Source organism: Silurus aristotelis, assembly GCF_946808225.1.
Source record: "Silurus aristotelis genome assembly, chromosome: 13".
In the NCBI taxonomy this organism is placed as follows: Eukaryota; Metazoa; Chordata; class Actinopteri; order Siluriformes; family Siluridae; genus Silurus; species Silurus aristotelis.
In genome coordinates this window covers 28,477,272-28,503,918 of record NC_139586.1, presented here as the reverse complement: position 1 = coordinate 28,503,918, position 26,647 = coordinate 28,477,272, and the positions used below count along the sequence as shown (strand labels likewise).

General features: G+C 41.1%; 2 protein-coding genes across 10 annotated transcripts in view; both read left to right on the top strand.

Moving 5' to 3' along the window:
• Positions 1–15,504, top strand: part of ap3d1 (adaptor related protein complex 3 subunit delta 1) — a 32,364-nt gene extending 16,860 nt beyond the window's left edge. Inside the window, exons 18-34 of one of the 6 annotated variants that reach the window (XR_014536386.1) lie at positions 928–999; positions 1,109–1,184; positions 2,486–2,682; positions 2,766–2,839; positions 3,787–3,949; positions 4,836–4,982; positions 5,615–5,668; positions 6,195–6,293; positions 6,517–6,681; positions 8,026–8,073; positions 8,557–8,746; positions 10,090–10,178; positions 10,258–10,343; positions 10,435–10,556; positions 11,576–11,655; positions 13,361–14,104; positions 14,174–15,504. Coding sequence is in view for 4 of the 6 variants with exons in the window: in XM_083559026.1 (XP_083415152.1) it covers positions 928–999; positions 1,109–1,184; positions 2,486–2,682; positions 2,766–2,839; positions 3,787–3,949; positions 4,836–4,982; positions 5,615–5,668; positions 6,195–6,293; positions 6,517–6,681; positions 8,026–8,073; positions 8,557–8,746; positions 10,090–10,178; positions 10,258–10,343; positions 10,435–10,556; positions 11,576–11,655; positions 13,361–13,456 (1,758 nt within the window). In the remaining 2 variants the exon portion in view is untranslated. Of the gene's footprint in view, positions 1–927; positions 1,000–1,108; positions 1,185–2,485; positions 2,683–2,765; positions 2,840–3,786; positions 3,950–4,835; positions 4,983–5,614; positions 5,669–6,194; positions 6,294–6,516; positions 6,682–8,025; positions 8,074–8,556; positions 8,747–10,089; positions 10,179–10,257; positions 10,344–10,434; positions 10,557–11,575; positions 11,656–13,360 lie in introns of all 6 variants that reach the window. The other 5 variants (XR_014536385.1, XM_083559027.1, XM_083559026.1 and 2 more) reach the window with 5 other exon arrangements.
• Positions 1,364–26,647, top strand: LOC310735972 (C2 calcium-dependent domain-containing protein 4C). Of its 4 annotated transcripts, XM_083559310.1 has the most exons (4): positions 16,436–17,213; positions 18,660–19,212; positions 21,299–21,442; positions 22,802–26,647. In XM_083559310.1, exon 4 carries the CDS (start codon positions 22,846–22,848, stop codon positions 24,100–24,102), a length of 1,257 nt encoding a protein of 418 aa, XP_083415436.1. In that variant the 5' UTR covers positions 16,436–17,213; positions 18,660–19,212; positions 21,299–21,442; positions 22,802–22,845; the 3' UTR covers positions 24,103–26,647. The 4 variants fall into 4 exon arrangements, with proteins under 4 accessions (XP_083415439.1, XP_083415436.1, XP_083415437.1 ...); XM_083559313.1 differs by lacking the exons at positions 16,436–17,213; positions 18,660–19,212 and adding an exon at positions 1,364–1,926 and having other exon boundaries at positions 21,320–21,442; XM_083559311.1 differs by lacking the exon at positions 16,436–17,213 and having other exon boundaries at positions 18,570–18,828; positions 21,320–21,442.

Sequence of the window (26,647 nt, the reverse complement as noted above, 5' to 3'; positions counted from 1 at the left end):
CTCAAGCCCACCAGGTTTTTACCACCAAGATGGCGTGTTTTTTTTTTTTTTTTTTTTTTTTTTTATGCAAAAGTTATTCTGAAACACATACAAACAATACACCAATCAAAGTTCTGTGACGTAAACAAAAGAATAGCTATCTAAATTACAACACTATTGTTTGGTTGGAGCAAAAATGCTTTACGGCATGTCGTTCACTGGAGCCTCATCTTTCCTAATAAACCAGGATTAGCAGCAGTGGATGTGTTTGACTCGTTATTGCAATAATAATGTGGGTTTTTTTTTATGCATGTTTGTGTGTACTGCTTACACACATTCAGCAAATACATTCGTTAAACATTTTCTATTGGAAAAACAGATCTGAAATTGCTGCTTAAGGCTCAGAGCTTTAGAATGATGTTAGTCATGGTTACGCCTCTCCCTATTTATTTACTCCATTGTTAAACATTAACACCTGAGAACACTGGGATATCGGTCATGCTGAAGGGTTTGTGTTTGGAGGCACATAATTGTATAAAACTAGGTCAACTTTCCCTTCACTCGAACCAGGAGACACAAAACCTGTTCCATTAATACAAATGTGCACAAAGTCAGCTTCATGAAGATCTGCTTTACATGGGTCGGAGTGGAAGATCTCCTGCTAGAGAGCTCTGACCTCAACCTTATTGAACACCTTTGGGGTAAATGTGAACGCTGAGTGCACCAGAGTGCTCCTCATCTGGATCTCTACCTGACTTCACGAACACCTTTGTGGTTGAATAAATCTCCACAAAATCTAGTGGAACATCTGTGAAAAGTGAAGGTTATTATAAGAGTATATAGGAGACGAAATGTGGATGCAATCTTATGATCTTTTTTTTTTTTTTTGAAGCCCAAAACTATCTGTTCATATATTTCCTTCCCTTCTGCTACTTTCAACCCAAACAGAGACGGGAAGTTCGGAAGCAGGAACAAGCCAACAACCCCTTCTACATTAAATCCTCCCCCTCCGCTCAGAAGGTACATCAGAGTAAAAGAACACAAAGATTAAATTTATTTTATGGTATGCTGAAGTTCCTACAAGGTTTAGTTTTTGGTAAATGTTTTGTGTGTGTTCATCTTCATGCAGGTGTATCAGGACATGCCAGGTGTTGAGCACATTCCAGTGGTACAGATCGACCTCAGCGTGCCACTCAAAGTCCCAGGTAAGCCTGCAGGTGTACTGTATATACAGTATCTCACAAAAGTAAGTACACCGCTCACATTTCAGCAACCAGTTGAGAAGTTGGTCAAGTCGATCAGAGAAGTCGAGTCTTCGTGCTATACAGAAGCTGCTCCAAAAAACAGATGCGTGAGGTTGCAGAAGGTCCGCTCATCAGTGCTCAGATTGTATGCTGCTCACTGCAACACGTCAGTTTGCTGAAGACCAACCTGTCCAAGAGCATGAATTACTGGAACCATGTCTTGTGGTCTGATGAGACTGAGATAAACTTGTTTGGATTAGATGGTGTCCAGAATGTGTGGTGATGCCCTTGTGAGAAGAACCAAGAAAATTCTTTCTTGTCTAAAGTCAAGCCTGGTGGTGGCAGCATCATGGTCTGGGGCTGCGTGAGCGCTCATGGTACTGAAGAGCTGCAGTTCATTGGGGGGAAAATGGAATCCAACATGTACTGTGACGTTCTGACATGATGCTCTTCCTTTGGAAACTGCAGTTTTTCCAACATAACGGCCCCAAACACACCACCAAGATGACGTATGTCTCCAGACCTGAACCCTGTTGAGCACCTGTAGGGATCCTCAAGCGAAAGGTGGAGAAGCGCCATGTGTTTAACATCCGGAAGCTCCGTGATGTCGTTATGGGGGAGTGGAAGAGGATCCCAGCAACAACCTGTGCAGCTCTGGTGAATTCCACACCCAGGAGGATTGAGGCAGTGTTGGATAACGAAGGTGCTCACATCATATTCACACTTTAGACACGGGTTTTGACATGTTCACTGAGGGTGTTCTCAGTGAGTATATCCAACTTTTTTATTTTGATAGTATTGTGCCTTGAGAAGATACTAAAATGGTTGCTGAAATGTGAGGGCTGTTTGTGTTTAATGGTCTCCCATTTAAAAAAAAAAAAGAAAAAAAGTATACAATTGTATAATTAAATCTATTTCTAAATGTTTCACATATTTAATGTGATACGGTTTTCGATGACCAAAAGTATTGGGACACCTGACTGCACCACAGGTCTACCTGATTTTTTCTTAACACCAGAATATAGTGAAACATCTTCCCAGAAGAGTGGAGGTTATTATAAGATTAAACATAATAATTGTGAAATTGGATGTTCGGAAGGCGCATACAAAGTTCATGGTTTGGTGTCCGCAAACTTTTGGCTATATAGTATGTTTGTCTTTAGTGCTCTTTGTGAAACATTTCTTGTTTTTACTATCGTTTGTCTTTAAAGCAACTTTCAGAAGTGTAACGCACTGATGAGATGTTTCATGACCCCTCTCAGGGATGCCCATGTCGGACCAGTACCTGAAGCTGGAGGAGGAGCGTCGGCTGAAGGAAAAGGTGGATAAGAAGAAGAGGGAGAAAAAGAAGAAGAAAGAGAAGCGTGGGAAGGGGAAGAGAGCTGACTCAGGCCCTGAGAGTGAAGAAGATATCACACCTGCTCAGCAGGTGGACATCATGACTGAAGAGATGCCGGAGGTAATGCAAGCAATGAAGCGCGCTGAGACCGGTGTATGTTAGCGCAGTCTGGATCTTTAACGCGGGTTTTGATCTTTCTGCAGAACGCCTTACCGAGTGACGATGATGACAAAGACCCTAATGATCCACACAAAGCCCTGGACATTGACTTGGACAAGTATGTTCTGTCTGTTGTGCCTGTGGCTCAAGCAATCTTTCAGTGGCTCAACATTCTCACAGTGGTCTTTAGGTTACTTTTAAATCATTCGTCAGTTCACATGAAGTCTCCGTCCTGCTGTCGAGGGCACCACCCTTAGCTTCACCGCTTCACCTTTTTCACACACACGTTGATCTGCTTCTTTTGTTTCTGTCTCCTGTGCACACACTTCTGTTTTCCTGCCAGTCTGCTTTCTGGTGCTAACTACAGGTGAGTGTTAGATCCATAAACGAGTCTGATGGGCTGCCTCCTAATTACTCAGCCCTGGTTCTTTCCCTATATTTTTTATTATTCGATATGTTGTAGATATTGACACTGGTAGTCGACCTGAAGACTCTGTGTTGCTGATAGGAACGCACTCCTCCAGTTCGATCTTCTGTGCTGGGAAATCATGAGAAGGTTTTCACCAATTAGGAAGCAGGAATATTCCTAATGTAACCACTGCATGTAAAAGACTATGATCTGCAGTTTCCTAATCCTCTGAAAGTTCTAGTTCTCATGACTGGCACTTGAAATTGTCCTGAAATAATTCAGCACGTTTTCTTTCTTTTTTTTTTTTCCAGCCCAGTATTCATGCTGAATGAGTGCTTAGTTGCGATTGGCTCAACACCTCCATCTATTTTTGTTCTTTGTCCAGTCTGACCCCTTTCGATATTTATATTGCCTGTTAGTACTGAGGTGTAGAATGCTGCTTCCTGCTGCACATGGCCTAGTCCTGCACATTGTCCCTGCACACGGTCCCATATAGTCCCACAAATGGTCCTATATTGTCCCACACATGGTCCCATATTGTCCCGCACACGGTCCCATATAGTCCAATACAGGCCATTGTCGCATAGTCCCGCACATGGGAACTCTTCAGACATTATGGTGAATCAGTAAGAACAGTGCTTGTGTGTAATTTCTAGGCCCCTGGCTGATACTGAGAAGCTGCCAGTGAGGACACACCGCCCTGAGTTCGTTAAGAGCCCTGGGACAGATGAGGACGGAGAGAGCATCCGACAGGAGTATAAGAAGAGGAGCAGCAAGGAAAAGAAAGAGAAGAAGAAGGACAAGGATAAGGAGAGAAAGGTAGGTGTACGGAGAGAAAGAAAAAGGAATTGGATATGTGGAAAAGGCTCATGTTAGATATTGTGTAGAAGTGTAGAGGTCGAACGATTTATCGGTTTTGATGATTACTCAGCACTTATAGTTGTTTGTTAGATCTATAATTATGAATTAGTGTATATTCATATTTACTTATTTTTATGATTCAGTATTTTTTTTATTTTAATTTTTTGTAATATAGTTCAGTACTGGAGTGTTTGGGTTTTTTATCCAGTAATTATTAAAAAAAACAACCTCTCCTTGATTAATCGGTTATCGGCAAGTACGATCCAACGTAGCTGTCGGTATCGTTAAAATCGGTCAACCTCTTTTAGTGTCGAATATATTTTTATTGCATTTTGAAGTTTGAATATTTAACAAGTTATAAAAATCACTCTGATAAAGTTGGCGGTTTTGATGTTTAATACTACGTTTTATAGTATTATTGAGCTGCACTAAAAATGGGAACTGGGAACATTTCTCTGTACACATTTCGGACATATTTATTTCCCATATACATAAAACATGTTACACATTTAAAGTATTCACTCAGATCCCAAAGAGTTGCTCTCCGTTTGATCTTTTTTGGAAGGAGTCTCCAGTGTCAGGACGCATTGTACTGCTGTTTCTTTAGTTTCTTACAGTCATTTATTGTGGGTCTGCATTTGCCACAAAAGAAATTTTTTTTGTTGTTGTTAAATCCATGAAAGAAAGAAAAGATGTTGGGCTGATCCTGCGCTAATGTTCAGTGGAAACAGGAACCGACCAATCACTCATCATTGGATAAACACTATGATGCGATGCGTTCATAACTAAAATGTATTTGCTGTTAATATCGCTAAGCCTGTCGGGACTGTTTGCTTTGTTGCAGAAGAGCAAAGAGGAGGAGAAGAAGAAAAAGAAGAAGAAACGCAGAAATGATGTGGAGGAAGAGCCACTGGAGGCTCACTCAGAAAATCCAGTGCAATCAGAAGAGACCAGTGTGGCGGCGACTCCACCCGCCTCAGCGTCTGCCGAGGTGTGAATCTGACCGCGGTTGAGCCACCGCGCTGCAGAGTTTAATAATAATAATAATAATAATAATAATAATTTCAATTATAAGGGAAGAGAGACTGCAGACAATAATATGCTGTACATACTGTATACAATATACTCATTTATTTTTATTTAATTTATTTTGGGACAAAGGTTTGTGGACACCTGAGCACAAGATTGATGTTCTTTTTAAACATCCCACATTTAGTCTCCATTCATCCTTATAATAACCTCCACTCTCCTGGGAGGGTTTTTCCACTAGATTTTAGTGTGTACTTTTGGAGATTCATTCAGCCACAGGAAAGTCTGATACTGATCATGTTTAATAGGGGTGGAGCTTAATAGCAGGAGATCTTACAAAATCCCCAAACCCATAATCAGAGTATCTTGTCTGTGCACAGGGGCCAGGTTTGGATCTCTAAATTCAAATAAAGAGATGATTCCTGTTTGTGGTAACAGTTTGGGTCGCATATGGCTGGAAAAATCAGGTGTCCCAAAACTTTTGTGCATACAATGTAATTAAATGGTCATTAAGTTGGTCATGGACTCTGCATTGGGTGTTTAAAAGATTTATTTCTTTTCACTTATTCTCTACCCTGCCCCTTTTCGTTCTAGGCCTCCGATTTGGATTTCTGGCTCTCTAGTGCTCCTGTTCCCCCAACTGCCAAGGTCCAGTTTTACCCTCCCTCCTTTTTTGTTTTTTACATTGTGGTGTCTCTCTCTTTCTGATCCTCTTAACAAAATCTCCGTCATTTCATCCTTTCTTCTCATCAGTGTTCCAAGGTCTCACTCTGTCTCCGGTCCCTGAGCACTTATTCCCAGGGATGGTGGTTATTCTTGTCTGGTGCTGGCTGTGACGTTGCTAATCGTGCACTTGTGTCTGCGTATCGGACCAGCTTTCATTAACATTGTCTTGTGTCTTGCTTTGCTGTAGTCCCAATCCTAGAGGAATATTAATTGCTGTTCAATCCAGGCAGCTGTTGATCCTGCTGAGAACAGATCTAACTTGTATTTCAGTGTGTTGTCAGCACCATTTCCAGCATTTTGTCCCCCCTCAGCATCCAGAACAGTATTCTTTCATTTAAGCAGGAACACTGCTGTTTTATATGCATGCATGGGTTTGTGTATAAAGTGTACGATCCAAAAACTCCAATCTCTAGTCGCGTATGTTAATCTGAACTTTTTTTTTTTAAAGGAGGCAACTGTTCCAACACCTGCTGCAGCCCCTGAGACCACCGTCACCGTAGCCCCAGATTCTGAATCGGATGAGCCCAAAGATGAGGAACCCGAAGAGGTGACTGGTCACAGTTTGTTTTTATAGCTGATAAAACATCCTTCAATTGCTCATAAGGGGCAGCGATAAATTCAAAAATCTTCCGTGTTGTTGCGAACTGGATTTATCCAAAAGTAAAAAAAAAAAAAACTACAACATTCGGATGTCCAAATACTTTTGCTCATACTTTGCGTTGTGAAATTGAGCCGGATCGTCATCTTGCGCTTTTCTGTTTCTTTTTCAGAAGTCGTCCAAACATAAGAAGAAAAAGGTGAAGAAAGAGAAGGAGGAGAAGAAGAAGAAAAAAAGGCATCACCATCACCACCATCACCACCACAGTGAAGGAGACGGGAGGGATTCTGTACAGAACGGCACCATGGAGGAGGAGGAGGAGGAGGAGCCTCTACCGGTCAGTCGCTTTCCATCAAACACTTCAACCACATACATGTTCTTTTTGTTTTAGAAAAAGGCAAAAACACAGAAATGTGACAGTGAATGAGTGAAGGAAAGTTCTGTGGAGTCCAAACAGGACATTTTTGTTACATCAAAAAAAGAGCACACCGTAGCTGTCCTCTTCGACCTTGAAAAAGCGAACATGATGGAAATATGGTCAAGTCAAGTTTATTTGTATAGCGCTTTTCACAACAGACATTGTCTCAAAGCAGCTTTACAGAAAACAACAGTGAAGGTGAATGGTGTGCGTTTGTCCCTGATGAGCAGCCGTGGCGACAGTGGCAAGGAAAAACTCCCTTAGATGATATGAGGAAGAAACCTTGAGAGGAACCAGACTCAAAGGGGAACCCATCCTCATATGGGTGACATCAAGAGTTTGGTCATAAATCTTTCAACAATACAGAACAATTTGTGATCATCATAGAGCCAGCATCAGCATCAGCAAACATTGAGAGCAATCAAGGACAGCAGAGACTCTGTACAGACTCCAAATCTTCCCTCCAAACACTTGAATCCATAGAGACTGAGTAGGATGTTGGTAATTATGGGATGCTCAAAGTGGACTCCCTACAGAGACTACATTTTTTGCTGGAACAGGCAGGCGGTGCTGCTACAGAAGCTCTGAAAATGCAAATCACAGACTGTAAAATCCACCATCAGCCACGAACGAAGAAAAAAAACTGGAACCAGTGCACAGATAAACTAAAAATAAATAAACTGAAGACAATCCCTCAACTTCCAAGAGAGAAATCAAGATCTCGAAAGGAAAAAAAAGAGAAAGAAATCACAAGATCTCGAAAGAAAAAGAGAGAGAGAGAGAGAGAGAGAGAGAGAGAGAGAGAGAGAGAGAGAGAGAGAGAGAGAGAGAGAGAGAGAGAGAGAGAGAGAGAGAGAGAGAGAGAGAGAGAGAGAGAGAGAGAGCGAGAGTAAGAGAGAGAGAAAGGGAGAAATCAAGATATCGAAAGAAAGAAATCTCCAGCTAGTGAAGAACACATTTGTTTTAAAAGAGACATGATGAAGTATTTCAGCTGAAGGTTTGGAGAAAACAAACTTTCTGGATGCTGATGGAGTGTAAAGCGGTTTGGTCAAAGGAAATCTTTATAGTGTTTCATTACCGAGTTTGTTGCATAGAAACAAAAGAAACCTGCACTCTCAAAAGTGTGTGTGTGTGTGTGTGTGTGTGTGTGTGTGTGTGTGTGTGTGTGTGTGTGTGTGTGTGTGTGTGTGTGTGTGTGTGTGTGTGTGTGTGTGTGTGTGTTATTTATTTATTTATTTATTTATTTTTGCTTGTGTTTTCTAGCCCATGTCCAACTACTGTCTCCTGGCTGAAAACACTTACATCAAAATGGTAGGGATTTTGACTTTACTACACGTATTGATGAACACTATCAGTAGTGTAGTGCTGCTGATTGGAATGCATTTGTTTATTATTAGTAAAATAGGTTTGTATGCTAGATGATGTGTTTTATTATTGAGTTTTGGTGTTTACATCTTGCCCTGTCTCATTTCTTCCTTCCCTGTTAAAGATGAAGGAAGATGCTGATCAGGTACTGATGGAGTTATTTGTTGGTGTGCAGTGCTTCAGGACAAAGTGTCTGATTTCTCCTAAACCTGCAGTCAATTTCTATCATGCTGAATGCACTTGGATTTGATTGTGTATATAAATATATATTTCTCCTTTTCTTTTAGAAGGTATTTTCCTTCTTTTAATCTGTTAGTAATCTGAGTGTGTTCTTTGGAGGTGTAAGTGAGAGAGTGTTCTGCTTGCTGAAGAATCTAATACTTCACTTCATCACACTTAAAGGACAGGGTCTGGCCTCTTTCTTTCCAGGTGTACGATATTCAGGGGAATTTGCAGGATGGCAGTCAGGTCGTGGTGTCCATCATCTTTGAGAATAAGAGCAACAGTTTCCTGAAGTCCATGGAATTTAACGTTCTGGACTCCCTCAACTCCAAACTGCAGCGGCCCGACGGTGCCGGACCACATGATGGGCTCGTCGTACCCTTCCAGTTGCCACCAGGTATGACCGAAATTAAACTTGAAATTTTACTCGTTATAAATATTCATGTCTTGATGCATTACGTTAAAACTAGTGGTCGAACAATTCATCGTCCGGCCGTGTAATCGGGAGGATTTTTGCCATTAGGCCGATTATCAGGACGCACTGAACCGTGCGTGTACGTTCTGCGCTTGCGTGAGAGACATTCCCATACCAGCAGGTGGCAGTATTCTGCACCCAAACAGAAAAACAGAAAAAGCTAGAACTGAATACATAAAGCTAACAGCGTGTACACCTGCTACGATCATTACTAACGGATTCCTGATCGCATAAAGCTACACCGGATGTTACCCACCCGAATGGCAGCGTAAACAACGGCTCCTCCGAAAAACAAAAACAAAAATATTTATTTACTCCGTAAAATAATCAAATTAAAAAAATAATTGACTTTGTTCAGATTGATAAGTGGGGCAGGAATGGTAGAAGAAAGAAACAAAAAATGCACCGTTGAAGAAATTGTGGATGGAAAAAAAAAAGCAGACGTCAGCTCTCCTACGCAGACACGAGACGGTGACGCTAATGCTAATACCCTCATGAATGATGCAGCAAGTTTAGCAAAAGTCCTGGAGGAGATGAGTGACTTCCGTAGAGACACAAAACAACCGCTAAACTAAACAATGGCGCAGGCAGAAACCCGAATCGCAAAAAGTAGAAGCCCGGAACATGGAACAGGTGATGATAAAAACAACCAACACGAAACTGAACTTTTTGGACCAAGACGTGGAGAACATGAGGATATATAACGTTTTCCGAAGGAGCAGATAAGGTGTTGCGAAAGACCTGGGGAAAGAGGAAGGGTTTTTTTTTTTTTTTTTTTTTTTTTTTTTTTTTTTTAAGAAAGACTAATAGACTTTGACCGAGATCATCCTCTCGCAATTCTCCAAAAACCCAAGAATACTCTGAAGCTAAACAGGTAATAAACAGAACCAGATCCACTTCCAGATTCCGTTCCCAGTCAAAGTATTCTGTGATGTTGGGACTTGAATGTAAGAGACGGCGAAGGAGGCGACTGCAGACATGAAGGACGGAGAATTTCTCATCGGTATAATCAGGGCGAGAGAAAGCCTCGCTGAGCAGCTCTCCCGCACCACCTGGGAAGTGGTGAGAGGATCGAGACAAGGGACAGAAGAACAGAGAGAGAAGAATATTAGGGATAGACTGAGAGTTTTCAGAAGACAAACCCCCATTCCCTCCAGGTGTTCAGCCAAACGACCCTCAAAAAAACCGTTGGTGCTACTTGTAGTTTTTGCGGGTTATTTATTTATTTATTTATATTTATTTATTTTGCTCTCGTGATTTTTCAGGGGTATCAAACGAGGCTCGCTTCGTGTTCTCCGTGCAGAGCATCATCATGCCTCAGAAACTGAAAGGAACCCTGACCTTCATAGTGAAGGTAAAACTTCAACGGTCCCAACACACATTTACACAACAATGGCTGCCTTTACACACCTGTACTCCTTTCTCTGTCACAGTCGGAGGATTCCTCCACTCATGAGAAACTGGACTTCAAACTGCACTTTACCTGCACATCATACCTAATCACAACTCCATGCTACAGGTCAGGCCCGAGCAGACACTTTGGAGTCTGTTTTTTTTTTTTTTTGATGGTCAGACAGATATAATTGACCGGATGTGATTTGTATAAACAGTGATGCATACGCCAAGCTGCTGGAGTCCGGGGACCTACATAGCAGCTCTCTAAAGCTGGAGGGAGTCAGCATGCCTTTCCATCACCTGTTGGCTAGAATTTGCTTCCATCACCACTTCTCTGGTAGCCACTGAGATAATGTTTATCAGTTTATATCTCTGTCCATTTGATCTTTAATGTGTATAAAGATACAGTGTATGGCCAAAAGTATTTGGACACACGCCCTTTCTAGACATATGTGGTTGTTTCCCCAAGCCACAAAATTGGAGGCACGTAATTAAATAGGACATCATTTGATCTAGATCAGTGGTCCCCAACCCCCAGGCACCGGTCCGTGGGTCAATTGGTACCGGGCCGCACAGAAAGAATACATAACTTACATTATTTTAGTTTTATTTATTATCTGATTCTGAACGATGTTTTATTTTGGAAAAGGACTGGATTTTCTCCCCCACATCTGTCTTTGACTCACTCTTGATGCAGGTCATGAAGCCTCGGTCACATGACTTACCTCCATCCACTACCTTCTTAAAGGGGCTCCGGCCACTAACACATAATACATTACCACTAAATTTAAACCCCCAAGAGAGCAAAATGAACAAAAAACACCACCACAGTGGATTAACGTTTATTAATATATTTAGAAAATACCAGTTTTTATGGTCGTATCATTTTATTTTGTTGTATTTATCCACCACACCATAAAAATATTGTCTGACATTAAACTGGTCTGTGGCACAAAAAAGGTTGGGCACCACTCATCTAGAAGACCCAAACCTGTTTCAGCCTCTTTGGACAAGATATGGTGTGATATGAGTGGAAGACTTTAAGTGGCCTCCTTACCTTACCTACATCAGTAACTGATCATACTATAACAGCCTTGTGGGGTCTAAAATCTAGTGGAAGAACTTCACGGAAGGGTGGAGGATAAATAAATGGGGACTAAACTTGCAATAGGATGTTTAAGGAGTGCATACTGATCTAATGCTCCGGTGTCCACAAACTTTTGTCCTTTGTTTCATTGATTTGCAATGATTTTTTTTTTCATTCTAGTGGATTTGAAAATGTTCAAGCTCAAATAAAACTTGTGAATTTCCAGACCTCTCATGTGTATCTAATGCTTTTTCTATTTTTTGGAACAGTTGTGGAGAGGATCGATTCCTGTGCCTCCATGTATAGCAGGTCAATCCAGGGTCACCATGTCTGTTTGCTGGTCAAATCCGTAAGTTTGCAGTTTTTTTATGCTGAGCAGTACAATAATGCATGCTGTGACATGTTTGAAATATGTTCTCTGATGCTCTACAAGCCTTAAACATCTCAGGAATAATGTTCAGAGTTGCATATTTGGCAGTAGAGAACATGAGGACAAAACCCCATGTTCCGAAAACCTATAAGACAAACTAAGGGATGGAGGGATCTTTGGACCAGTGCTAGAGGATGGGGGGAATGAGTGGAGCAGCGGTAGAGGATGGAGGGGATGAGTGGAGCAGCGGTAGAGGATGGGGGGGGATGAATAAAGCAGCGGTAGAGGAGGGGGGGATGAATAAAGCAGCGGTAGAGGATGGGGGCTGAAAACTGCAGTGGTAGAGGATGGGGGGATGAATAAAGCAGCGGTAGAGGATGGGGGGGATGAATAAAGCAGCGGTAGAGGATGGGGGGGATGAATAAAGCAGCGGTAGAGGAGGGGGGGATGAATAAAGCAGCGGTAGAGGAGGGGGGGATGAATAAAGCAGCGGTAGAGGAGGGGGGGATGAATAAAGCAGCGGTAGAGGAGGGGGGGATGAATAAAGCAGCGGTAGAGGAGGGGGGGATGAATAAAGCAGCGGTAGAGGAGGGGGGGATGAATAAAGCAGCGGTAGAGGAGGGGGGGATGAATAAAGCAGCGGTAGAGGAGGGGGGGATGAATAAAGCAGCGGTAGAGGAGGGGGGGATGAATAAAGCAGCGGTAGAGGAGGGGGGGATGAATAAAGCAGCGGTAGAGGAGGGGGGGATGAATAAAGCAGCGGTAGAGGAGGGGGGGATGAATAAAGCAGCGGTAGAGGAGGGGGGGATGAATAAAGCAGCGGTAGAGGAGGGGGGGATGAATAAAGCAGCGGTAGAGGAGGGGGGGATGAATAAAGCAGCGGTAGAGGAGGGGGGGATGAATAAAGCAGCGGTAGAGGAGGGGGGGATGAATAAAGCCAGCGGTAGAGGAGGGGGGGATGAATAAAGCCAGCGGTAGAGGAGGGGGGGATGAATAAAGCCAGCGGTAGAGGAGGGGGGGATGAATAAAGCCAGCGGTAGAGGAGGGGGGGATGAATAAAGCCAGCGGTAGAGGAGGGGGGGATGAATAAAGCCAGCGGTAGAGGAGGGGGGGATGAATAAAGCCAGCGGTAGAGGAGGGGGGGATGAATAAAGCCAGCGGTAGAGGAGGGGGGGATGAATAAAGCCAGCGGTAGAGGAGGGGGGGATGAATAAAGCCAGCGGTAGAGGAGGGGGGGATGAATAAAGCCAGCGGTAGAGGAGGGGGGGATGAATAAAGCCAGCGGTAGAGGAGGGGGGGATGAGTGGAGCAGTGAAGGTTGAGATCAGAGATATGAGGAAAAGGGTTGATGGATATTTTTGTCTTTTGGGCAGAAGCTAGCGGAAGTCAGTGGACGAGTGCAGCAGTATTTGTGTGTTGGAGGTTGAAAGGAAGTCGATATGCTGCAGTGATCGAATGTTATTAAAAGGTGCAGCTGCCAGGAGCGAAGTGCAGGAGTTCAGTGTTCAGTTGATGAGGGATTTAAAAAAGCACCAGTGTGGATAGGAACAGTAGTGAAGTGAAGGAGAAATCCACATGAGAAGGTTCAGTTAGCACCATGAGAAGAAGAAGAGAAGCTGGTATGTTGTTAAGAAAAAAGAAAGAGGGGAAAAGTAGCCGGTCTGACCGACTCTCTCACTCCTAGGCTGATCAGACGGTGTCCATCGACGCTAAATGTGATGAGTCGTCACTGCTGGGGAACGTGCTGGAAGAGATAAAGCAGACCTTCTCGCAATGCTGATTGCGCCCGAGAGACAGACGGTGCCCGTGTACCTCCTTCTCCCTCGCCGTCTCCCCAAACCAGACACTCAGAATCATATCACAAACACTGAGGCCCCATTTCTCCCTTTTCTCCTTATAAACCTGTATATTTATTGGAACTCTCGATTCGACTTTTTCTTATTTACCCCCATCCCCTGTGTGTGTGTGTGTGTGTGTGTGTGTGTCAGTCTGTTCATCTCACTAACCACCGCCCACCTCGTTCTTCTCTCTCATCGTCTTAACACAGTTTATTAACTCGATTTATTTGTTCAATGTGGTTGTTTTTAATTTTTTTCCCCCTGTTTGTTACTTTCCTTCTTTTTTCCGGTGTTTTTACTGAGTCTGTTTAATCTGTCTATTAAACTTGCTCAGCATCTGTTCCTTTTTTCTTTTTCTCTCTCTCTCTCTCTCTCCCCCCCCCCCCTCTCTTTCTCTCTCTCTTCCTGTGTGTTTGTGTCTTTCGTTTTCTTTGTTTGTTTTTTTCTTCTTCCCCAAATTAAGCCTCAAGCCCCACCCACAATTGATCCTAGCTGTCAATCAAAAAATTTTGTTTACCTTTGCTGTTTTACTCTGTAACTGTATTACACGGTTCCAAGTGTCACCTAGTGTTTTTTTTTTTTTTTTGAAAGTTTTACTACGGACCAGTTTTTCATTCAGACTTGTTCCCAAAAAAGAAAGAAATAACGTTCCAGTCCAGTGTGAGGGTTATTTTTTTTTAATCATTTGACTGATACAGATGTTGATTTTCTTCCGTCTTCACGCTGACTAAATAAATCAATCCACACACTTTTACTCTAAACCTTCGTGCACGTAGCTTTTAACGAGTTCCCCACACACTAAAGGAAGCGGTGAGGGTTTGATTAAGGAAACACGTGTGTAAATCGCGCACGGGAGGATGAAGTACGAGGACCATTAACTCGTGATTCGCTTCTCATTGTCTTTTTCCCAATAGATTATGAAGAACTTCTTGAACAGATCAGTGACCAGAAACCAAAAGTATCAGATCAGAATCCTTTCTTTAGTCAGTATTGTACTTGGTGGTTCCTTGTATCTCTCTTTCTCTCGCTCCTCCACGTGTCCTCGACGTCACTCCTGTCTGCGTCACTGTAACCACGTGTAAACCAGAAGATCAGACTCGTGCTGAATTCGCCGCCTTTTTTCCCCCCTTTTTCTCCATCTAGTGTAATAAATAATCGAAGATCTTGCTCAAATATAACTTCTGCTTTTGTTCATCCTGGTCCAGATCTCTGTAGCACATGAATAAAGCTTCTCAGAATTTCTCGCACAGTTCTGTATGATTTAAACACTGACCAACAAAGCTTCAGGCTGCGTTCATGTAAATAACCAACCAATCAGACGTCGTCCCTCATCCTCGACCACCCCGAAGTGCACATTTCTGTAACCGTAAACACGCGTCTGAAGGTTTTAGATGAACACGTGCGAAACCATGACACACAGGGAAGCACGTGTAATTATTATTATTATTATTATTTTTTTTTAGAGGTTTAATGTGGAGTTCCTTTCACTTTGATTTTGCATGAGAAATTTACAATCTGTTCATTTTCGTCTGTCAAAGAAAAAAAAAAAGACGCATCTTAATCCCCCCGCATTCCTTTTTCTTCTTCTTTTTTTTTTATATATAAATATATACAGTATATTAAGTGTAAGTTTGCGTCATCATGCAACACTTTCGGATTGTATTTTTATCTGTTCAGTACAAATTAGAAGAAAAAAAATGGATTCCATCCTCCTATTTTGCATTAAACGATTAGATTTTTTTGTTGATGTTAGACGCTAAGAAATAGTGTGTAACCAGCTCATAAAAACATCCCATGTACCCGAACCCGAACCCTGAACCACATCCCTCCTGATCGACTGTAGCTCAAATCTCGCTGGATTTTTCTTTTTGCTTGTATCCCTCGTTATACTCAGTGCTCTTCTTCTGAAGGTACTGCTCCTCCTTCTACTCTGTATTTTCTGACTGTATGATGTAATATAATGTTTCAAGAATAAATGAATGACCAGTGATTTTGTTCTTTACATTCCCTTTAATTAAAAGGTTTCCGTAATGATCTCTCAGGTGTTCAGAGGTTCTGAGGTCCGAACTCTGTAGGAGGAGCTCATCCACTCCACACCATGTAAAGCAGATCTTCATGGAGCTGGCACATTTGTGCACATTGGGGAATCATCATGCTGGATCAGATTAGGATCTTCTAGTTCATTTTGCCATATCCAGAGACGTCCTGTACGACTGTGTGCCTCTGACTTTGTGGTAAAATTTTGGGAAAGAACCACATATGGCTGCAAAAGTCCACAAGCATTTTTGAAAATCTGGTGAAATAGATGAGTGGAGGTTATTAGAGCAGCAAATGTGGATTGTATGTGGAACAGGATGTTCAAAAAGCACTCGGGATCCACAAACTTTTTGGCAATATGATGTACATAAGATTATTATTGATGGTAAACACACATGGCTACAGTTTCAATAAAGTTTTGCACTCGAGTCTCTATCAGTGAACAGTTGATCACCTCAACAATGATGAAATATTCTTTTGAGGTTGGTTTCTTCATCATGAAGACTCTCACCACCATCACCTCTTTTTCGCTTTCTCTCATTATGGATAAACTTGTAGGGATTTGAATTGCGCTGTTAGAACACATAACCACAAGGTGGCAGTATTGTCATCGTATTTAAACTAGATCAATATTTTCGAATGTTTTTAATGAGTTGCTGTGCAACAAGTGTGTTAAAGTAGCGGCATGTGTTGATGAATGAACTCTGGTTTGTTTTGCATGAACAGTATTACGGATTCCTCGTGTTATAAAGGGTTTGAACGCCTCATCATGGTGTGTTGCATCTTCAAGCTGCTAAAAGTCATTTGTGTGCAGGCATCTTAAAGAGTTTTACAGTCTGTTGCCTGACTGTCATATTTGGTTCTTCCCCAAACTGTTAGCACAAAGTAGGATGAACACAATTGTATAAGACGTCTTCGTTTAGTTAAACTAGGAGACCAAAACCTGTTCCAGTATGACAATGCACCTGTGCACAAAGCCGGCTCCATGAAGATCTACTTCACATGGATTTGAGTGGAAGCAGGATCTCGTGCTATAGAGCTCTGACCTCAATATCCTGAATGTGAACACTGACTGCACCCCAGACCTCCTCACCTGAACTACACCAGTACCTTGTGACACCACTGCTGGCTGAATGAATCTCCTTAAATCTCCACAAAATCTAGAGGAACATCTCAGAAGAGTGGAGATCATTGTAAGAGTAAATGGGGATTAAATGTGGAATAGGAAGCACATACGAAACATATTCTCAGGTGTCCACAAACTTATTCATGTATTCGTATATTGTTTATATATGGACAGGCTTGAAGCTACTGATCCAGGCTTTGAGGTCTTCAGGTGGAAAGCATGAGCAGTTCCAGGAAGCGGTTTAATGAAAACCAGAGCCTGACAATAAACTCAATTGTAAAAATGTTCTTGATGTTTTATTCATATTCTTGAAGGTTCATGACCCAATTCTTGTAGCACATATTACCCACAGGAACATCAAATCCTCTGGTCTTCTTTACATGTCCAGCTGCACTTGTTGTGTCTCCCTGTAATTTTCTCAGGTCAAGCTTATTTGTTCCAGATCTGCTTCTTCTTGTCCTGTTTTGGTTTTTTAACAAGCAGCTCAAGGCGGATACGTGACGGCGAGAAGTCTTGGGACATTTCGGTGTGAGAAGGTGCATTTTTTTTTCTGAAGGAGGCTCATTTTCTTCTTGGAATAGGTGTTTAATTCTTCTATGCTGTAGCGTGAAATAGCGCTTTACTGTAATCCTCAGTGTATTTCTGGCTGAACTCAAAGTAGCTGCTATTAAATCATTTTGTGTGACACAGTTCTGACAAAAGACCTCACAAAATAGCAAAACAGGCTGCTTTCAAGAATCAGGCCATTGATTTTCTTGTCTGCACATGTAACTTTTCAACCAGCTTTGACTCCTGTTGATTCCTGTTTTCTACATCACATGTTGCACAATGTGTTTTCGACAACTTTAGTAAAGTATTTAATTTATTTGACATATACATTACAGCATAGTGAAATTCTTTTCTTCTCATATCCCAGCTTGGTCAGAGTGCATGGTCAGCTATAATACAGTGCCCCTGGAGCACGGAGGGTTAAGGGCCTTGCTCAAGGGCCCAAGAGTGGCGGCTCGGCGATATTTAACCCTCCCCCGAGCTCCTGATCAGTAACTTAGCGCTGATTCCTTCATATAATATTCCTCAAATGAATAAAACAAGTTTTCCATCCCATTCCACGTTTAGTCCTCATTTACTGTTATAATGAGCTCCACACATCTGGGAAGATGTTTCACTGGATTTTGTGGATATTCATTCAACCACAAGGGTGTTGATAAACTCAGGTATGTTAATGTAGGTGAGGTGAGGTGAGGATGCCTGGGGTGCAGACCCAAACCTGCTCCAGCTTGATGAAGATCTGCTTTACATCTGTTGGAATGGAAGATCTTCTGCTCAAACCTCTCAGACATGTCACTGGTTTTTCTAACATCATTGTGGCTGCATGAATCTCCACATAATCTAGTGGAACATCTTTTCCAGAAGAGTGGAGATGATTATGAGACAATTGGAGACTAAATGTGGAATGGGATGTTCAAAAATCATAAACCGAACCCATAATTACGGGTCCTCGAGTTTTATTTATCTTGGTAACCAGGCATCATATTTCAAGTCAACAAACCTCAACCTGAAAAAATGTGAAGGTGAGACGTAACTGCACCCTGTACAGATCTGAAGTAGGTTTAGTATAACATTAAGGTACTAATTCATCCGTTCAGCTTCTCCGTCTTTTCTAACGAAGCCTACTGCTTTATTATATTTGTGTTTGGTATCATAATCCTTCTGCTGACTTTATCACTGACTCTATAGAATATTATATAGAATTATTGACCTCTTATCTCTAAAGATTAATCATCGAATAACCAGTTCACCGACACACCAAACGCAAACAGGCAGCGACACGTGTTCTGCAGATACGTGTGGGTGTGTGTAGGTTTTATTGATTTGGGGGTTTTTTTGGAGTGTGTACCTACACTGCTTTCACATCAGGTTTACTCCATCCAGACCTTTTCTCCTATGGATGTGTTTTTTTTCACCTTTGTTTGTTGCTATAGTTATGACCCGGTCTCCAGGACAACTGATGACCAGGGAAGAATGACGAGATGTTCCGCCTCAAGTCCAATTTTGCTTTGCGTTAAATTTTTTTTTTTTTATGATGACACACTGTCTAGTAGTGAACGAATGATGTTGTCTTCTACAAAAGGACGAAGATATGAAGATACTGTATGTATGTTTTATTAGTTGTCAGATTATAGACGGGTTTGGTTTTAAAAACCTAAATTCAACACATTCTACACTTCAACTGAGCAACATGAAGTACAAAATAATGCCTGAGATCAAATTGTGATCTGATTTTATACTCGATCACTGGAGCAGATCTGATTTACACTTTATGGAAAAAATAAAGTATTGGGACACCTGACCATAAGACCATGTTCTTTTTGAACATCCCAGTCCACATTTAGTCCTTCTGGCTCTGATATTAACCTCCACTCATCTGGGAAGATGTTCCACTACATTTTGGAGTGTGCTTGTTGAGACTGGAGATTGGGACACCTGAATTTTCCAGACTCTATTGCAGAAGATCTCCTAATCCAACCAATGGGGGTTTTGTCATGCTGGAACAGGTTTGTGTCTCCTAGTTTGACTAAACAAGAACATCCTACAAAATTATGTGCCTCCAACAGTTTGGCGAAGAATGACACATGTCTAGAAAAGCCCGGTGTATCAATATTTCTTGTAATTTACTTTATCTACATTACATCTTTAATGTACAGGGATGCCAATTTTCACACTAGAACAGGTTTGGGTCTCCCAGTTCAAATGAAGAGAAAACTTTGCCTTCCCATCCAAACACATCCTATAAATTTATGTGCTATACAACTTGGTGGGGAACCATTTCTTTTGGCCATATAGTGTAATATATATATATATATAGTATACAGTGAGGAAAATAAGTATTTGAACACTCTGCTATTTTGCAAGTTCTCCCACTAAGAAATCAAGGAGGGGTCTGAAATTGTCATCGTAGGTGCATGTCCACTGTGAGAGACATAATCTAAAAAAAAAATCCAGAAATCACAATGTATGATTTTGTAACTATTTATTTGTATGATACAGCTGCAAATAAGTATTTGAACACCTGAGAAAGTCAATGTTAATATTTGGTACAGGAGCCTTTGTTTGCAATTACAGAGGTCAAACGTTTCCTGTAGTTTTTCACCAGGTTTGCACACACTGCAGGAGGGATTTTGGCCCACTCCTCCACACAGATCTTCTCTAGATCAGTCAGGTTTCTGGCCTGTCGCTGAGAAACACGGAGTTTGAGCTCCCTCCAAAGATTCTCTATTGGGTTTAGGTCTGGAGACTGGCTAGGCCACGCCAGAACCTTGATATGCTTCTTACAGAGCCACTCCTTGGTTATCCTGGCTGTGTGCTTTGGGTCATTGTCATGTTGGAAGACCCAGCCTTGACCCATCTTCAATGCTCTAACTGAGGGAAGGAGGTTGTTCCCCAAAATCACATTCTTACTGATTGTATGGGGTGGACAGGTGTCTTTATGCAGCTAACGACCTCAAACAGGTGCATCTAATTTAGGATAATAAATGTAGTGGAGGTGGACATTTTAAAGGCAGACTAACAGGTCTTTGAGGGTCAGAATTCTAGCTGATAGACAGGTGTTCAAATACTTATTTGCAGCTGTATCATACAAATAAATAGTTTAAAAATCATATATTGTGATTTCTGAATTTTTTTTTTTTAGATTATGTCTCTCACAGTGGACATGCACCTACGATGACAATTTCAGACCCCTCCATGATTTCTAAGTGGGAGAACTTGCAAAATAGCAGGGTGTTCAAATACTTATTTTCCTCACTGTATATATATATATATGCCAAGATGACAACTGCCTTACAGAAGGTGAAGGTGAAGGTGATGGAGTGGCCAAGTATGTCTCCAAACCTGAACCCTATTGAGCACCTGTCTGGATCTTCAAGTGGAAGTTGGAGCACCATGTGTCCAACATCCAGTATCTCTGTGATGTGGTTATGGAGGAGTGGAAGAGGATTCCAGCAACAACCTGTGCAGCTCTGGTGAATTCCATACCCAGGAGGATTAAAGTGCTCACACTAAATATTCACACTTTGCACACAGTTTTGACATGTTCACTGAGGGTGTACTTACTTTTGTTGGCAGTTATTTAGACAATAATGGCTGTATGTTGATATTTTTAGAGGACAGTAAATCTAAACAAGCTGCCCATCAACTACTCTAAAATATACCCAGTTTATATTTTTTGTATTGTCCCATGAGAACATACAATAAAACGGTTGCTGTAATGTGAGGGGTGCACTTACTTTTGTGAGATACTGTATATAATATACTTTATCAATATCATTTATTAGATTTAACACTTCAAATTCTACAAAAACTTCCTACAAGACCTATTCTTTTTTCCTTAGATATCTAGAAGCTTCTGCCATCAAAACATGTTGTTAGTGTGTATAAGATAAAACCAGTCCGATTAGGATCTAAGTTCAGTAAAGTGGTATCTGGACAGGATCCGTGGTTCACTGGGGCTGTAGTCCGTTTTGTTCTTCACTGGCGCGCCACCATGGTGGTGATGATGATGATGATGATGATGGTGGTGGTGGTGGTGGTGGTGATGATGATGATTGGCTGGTGATCCGAGGATTCTGATTGGTCGCCTCAGGTGAATAAAGACGCTAACAGGCACAGTTCTGAAGCGGAGTGAGGAGCGTTCAGCTGGACGGGGATGAAGCGCTAGAGAGCTGAGGAGAACCGCAGGAGAACTGAAAAGAAACACAGCATCAGAGTAAGTCAGAGCTGCTGGAAAGCTACAGGTGGCTTTCGGGATGGTGTGTTTTATGAGGTTTTTTTAAAAAAATTCTTGTAGGTTACTTTTTATTTAAGTTGTGTGTGTGTGTGTGTGTGTGTGTGTGTGTGTGTGTGTGTGTGTGTGTGTGTGTGTGTGTGTGTGTGTGTGTGTGATAGTTTTTTTTATCTTGCCGAGCATCTGCATGATCTTTAGGCGCAGGTGAACGCAGGATGCGGCTGCACGCTATTCTGCACTACTGCCTATAGTCTGATATATATATAATGCGGCTTTTGGTCTCGAACCAAATTCATCCATACTGTAGCAGTGAGATTTATAATTTATTTATTTTAATACAGTTTATAATAATCTTGTCTGGTACATATATTTATAATAATAATAATAATAATAATAATAATAACAACAACAATAATTATTATTATTTATATATTAATTTATATATTAATATATTATTTATACATTATTTATATATTAATTGATGATAATAATAATAATAATAATAATAATTACTATTATTATTATTTATATATTTATATATTAATTTATATATTATGTGTACATTATTTATATATTAATTGTTGATAATAATAATAATAATAATAATAATAATAATAATAATAATAATAATTATTATTATTATTATTATTATTATTATCATAATCATCATCAATTAATATAGAAATAATGCTTGTATTTATTCCAGACAACCTGTTGAAGAGTAGTTATTTTCACAGTAATAACAGTTATTTTTATTATAATTCCCATTCTTTGTATTATAATAAGTTATTGTGATTATACAGGAATTGAACAAGCTTGTGCTCAAAATTAATTGCTGAGAAATTCTATTAAAAACATGGTCTTTCACAAGCTTGACACCCATTCCTGTATCATCACTAATATTTAGATGACTTTTTTTTGATCAACTATAGAAGAGCAGTGAACTGATGTAATACCATTATACCATTTAACATTTAAATCATCTAAAATACAACAAGAAAACATTTTATTCCTCCGTTTAATGCAAGAACTATGAGCGATTTCTCAAAAAAGAAAAGAAGTTGAAGTGAAATGCCTGCTGCACATTCAGCAGTGGGAAAATAATATCAAATCATTATATTATGCCTTTTTTAGAACCTTCACCACCCGTGAAACGTGGTTAAGCATTTGAAAAAATGTATATATGTACATATATCCGTAGTACACACTGTGTTTTGCTTTCAATTAATTTTCTCAGCCAAAAAATCCATTACCATCTGATTTCTTTTTTAATTGAATTCATGTTTTTGTTATCTACAGTCATATGTGTATGTTAAACAACTCCAATGCCTAATATTGCAGACAGAAAAGCAGCTGTGCTTCAGTGGTTCAGACCCTGAAGAATCATGTGGGTTCTGGAGAAAATCCGGAGCTCAGTGGAGAACAACGCTCCCCGACCTGGTGAGGCAGGAGACAAACAGGACAAAGCACCCATCTACAGCAACGTTCTCACACCTGATAAGATCCCCGACTTCTTCATCCCTCCCAAGCTGGTCAGCTGCCCACCAGAGACTGAAACCCCAGACGTGAAGCCTAAAGATTCTCTACGGCCTTCCACCTCCGAGCAGACCATCGGCAACAAAATCATTAGCCCTCGAAGTCCACGCCTGGTCAGCAAACTAGCCGGAGACACCAAAAACCTGCTAAGAGCTGCCAATCGTCATATAATTCAAATTGAGAGTGCAGATGATGTCGTCGCTGGGGACACCAATGCTGACCCTCAGTCCCAGACAGCTATGTCTCTGTCATATATTCCCAAGACTCAGACCTCCTACGGATTTGCTACGCTAATGGAGAGTCCTCACACTCGGCGAAAAGAGTCTCTGTTTCACTGCGACCACACGAGTCCCGTCACGTCCCCCAATACCCATCGCAAGTCACCGGGAAAGACCTGCATTGAAGTTAATCATCTGAACCCTTTAGATTTCAATACATCTCACATCAACCCGTATCGCTACTTTAGTGGAGGCGAGAGCGACACATGCTCCTCAGCTGAGTCCTCCCCTTTCAGCTCACCTCTGCTGTCCCGCTCTGCCTCCTTGCTCAAGATCTTCACCCATGAGACTCAGGCTAAAGTGGTCAAAGCTAAGAGGACATTCGCTCGGCACAGTTCCCTCTCCACGGATGAGTGCAGCTCTGCAGAGCCCAGCCCCAGCGTGCCCAGGAGGCTCCACTCTTCCGCAGGTGGTGGAACTCTGGATCATCAGCATGGGAAGGACAGACAAAGAGAGCTCATGGTGAACCTCCACAAAGGAGGCATAGTCCGGCTGAGTGCTGATTACGACCCGGGAACGGCACGTTTGCGCATCCGAATCATTGCAGCTGAGGACCTTTATGACCAGACGTTTGACATAAAGAGCATTAACTGCTGCGTGTCACTCTACCTCAACCCAGGCAAGCAGCAGAAGCAGAGAAGCACTATCATCAAGAACAGCCGCAATCCCCTCTTCAACGAGGATTTCTTTTTTGATTCTGTGAGCTCGGTTCAGGTGAAAAGCCTAGCTCTGAAGATCAAAGTGGTGAACAAGGGCACCAGCCTGAAAAGGGACAGCTTAGTCGGGGAGAGAGAGGTTCCTCTGGGGAAGCTTCTGCCTGGTCTTTAAGACTACATAAGGGCTTATAAGGGGTTAGTGCCCTGAAAGGAGGACCTTTAATGTACCTTTAAGTAAATAGCTAATCATGTTAGTGTGTAGTGTTAGCAGCTAGCATGGCTACAACTTACACTTTGGTTTGGTGTTTTATTAGTACTATATATAAATCTGGTATTTCATTGTGTTTATTTTTACTTATTTATTTGTAAACAAATGATGTTTATAAGTCTGACCAAGGAACTAATGAGAGTGAAAAGCTATATGTTATGCTTTTATTGTTTTATCTAATCAGAAATTAGACCAAAACTCATAAAAACAAACCCTGATAAGGTAAAAAGTATTGGAACACCCGGACTTTTTATAGCTGTGTGTGGATCTTCAACAAACTGTGATCACAAAGTTGGAAGCGCACAATTGGAGGTCTTCGCGGAAGTGGAAGATCTCCTGCTATAGAGCTCTGACCTCAACCGTATTGAACGTGATGAATGTAAACTGACTTTACTAACACCCTTGTGGCTGAAGGAATCTCCACAACATCTCCACAACATCTCCACAACATCTCCACAAAATGACTGGAGGTTGTTATTAGAGTAAATGTGGAATGGGATGCTCAAAAAGAAGCACATACCAATTATAAGGTCGGGTGTCCACAAACTTTTGGCCGTATAGTGTATTAGATTTAGGGTCTAATTAGGAGACAGAGGGTAATGAATTACAACGTAAAGAACATGCAGGTGTTGAAGAACGTCAGACGGTTGTTTTATGTTTGTTGTGTGAAGTGATGCAGACAGAACATTCGATAGAAAAAAAAACTTCTCGTGTATGAAGGCCAGAGCCTTTGAACCCCTGCGTGTATAATTCAATGTGCAAATGTCAGCTTTGATCCTGGATGCATCAACCAGCTAATTTGCAGGAGGAATAAACAACCTGGAGGATTTTTACATCACCCCGTCTGACAGCGCTGCATTGTTACACGCTTACACTTCTGAATAGTTTTGTGACACTCAAAAGCCTTAAACGATGGAGGTGAAGGTGAAGGTTTGCATGTCTTCACTATGTTTACCTGTGCTGTGTTATGCTGAGACTTTCTTTATCAATCTCTCTGTTCTGACTGCTTCGTATGTGTCACTCTGTAGAAAATATTCAATCATAAATTAATGATGTTTTTTAAATTCATTTTTGTAAATAGTCTATTTTCTTTGTCTGGACACTAAATAAAACAGAACTCTGTGAAGTATTAGTGACAATAGAGATCAAAGGGGAACCGTTTTATTAAGCGTAGTTTATTTATGCGTTTATTTATTTATTGTTTGCTAAATATCTTCTGGCTGATTCTTTTAGATGATGATCAATAATATTTCACAAAAATGCTCCACGATAATGGTGTTAACCAAAATCTCAGGAAATTCACTATATGAACAAAAGTTTGTGGACACCTGACCGTAAGATAATAATATAATGAGCTCCACTCTTCTGGGAAGATGTTCCACTAGATTTTGAGGAGTTTGGAGATTCATTCAACGCTAAGGTTGTTGTTATTAAAGTCAGGTACTGATGTAGGTGAGAAAGTGAGGAGACCTGAGGTGCAGTCAGGTGTGGATCAGAGCTCTATAGCAGGAGATCTTTCACTCCTAAACATGTAAATTAGATGTTCATGGAGCTGGCTTTGGTTCCCCTAGACCATGTAGAGGTCTAATTGTGTTTTTAAAGCAACTGCACACAACAAACAATGTGTTTTCTGGATAACGGCTCCTAAAGCTTTGTAAATAATACAGTATCAAATCTATAGACATTTTGACCCTGAATGTTCTTGCAAGCCGTTAGCAAATTTTCCACGGGTTATGACATGGTCTTCTGAGACTTCTGTCCTACACAATTGTGTACATTTGAGGAAGAATATATGACTGTAAAGGTCAGGTGTCCCAATACTTTTGGCTTGACAGTGTGCCGGTTTCAGTGCTTGTGCAAATGATAGATTGTGTGACTGTGTAGTGGTGATAAAAATGTAGCGATATCCCTCATTAAAACCCCTCGAGACCAGAGCATGCAGACTGTATAAACGACCCCCCCCCCCCTCTTATTATATCTTGAAATGCTGCTTAATTAAACCGGCAAAATGTTTTTTTTACTTTCTTCTGTGATCAAAAAGTGGGTGTCTGGAGCCGAGGGTGCTGATGTTTCCTGCTGATGTTCACCTTTCTAGAAAAAAAAAAACAACAACAATTAAATATTGGTTGTGATCAGAGAGTTGCTCGAATGGTCAAGTCTTCCTGTTCGAACAGGTTTTTATTTAGTTTTATTTGTAAAATGTTTTACTTCGAAGCGCCAATCCAACATACTTGATGTGTAAATGGATGAAAGTTGTACGTGCTTTCGGAATCCGCTTCGCTCTGTTTATTGTGTTTGTAACTGAATGTGAACTGATACTGATTTTGTGACCAAAAACCTTTTCTTTTGCATGAGCACCCCACCCTCATGATGTACACACTGATAAACGGTTGTGGTTTGTATACTTCGGTTCATGTGAGAAAAATAAAGTAATATGTGATGAATAAAA

Excerpts from the sequence above, each read along its gene's own strand:
- LOC310735972 (XM_083559313.1), top strand. The coding sequence starts at position 22,846 with ATGTGGGTTCTGGAGAAAATCCGGAGCTCAGTGGAGAACAACGCTCCC.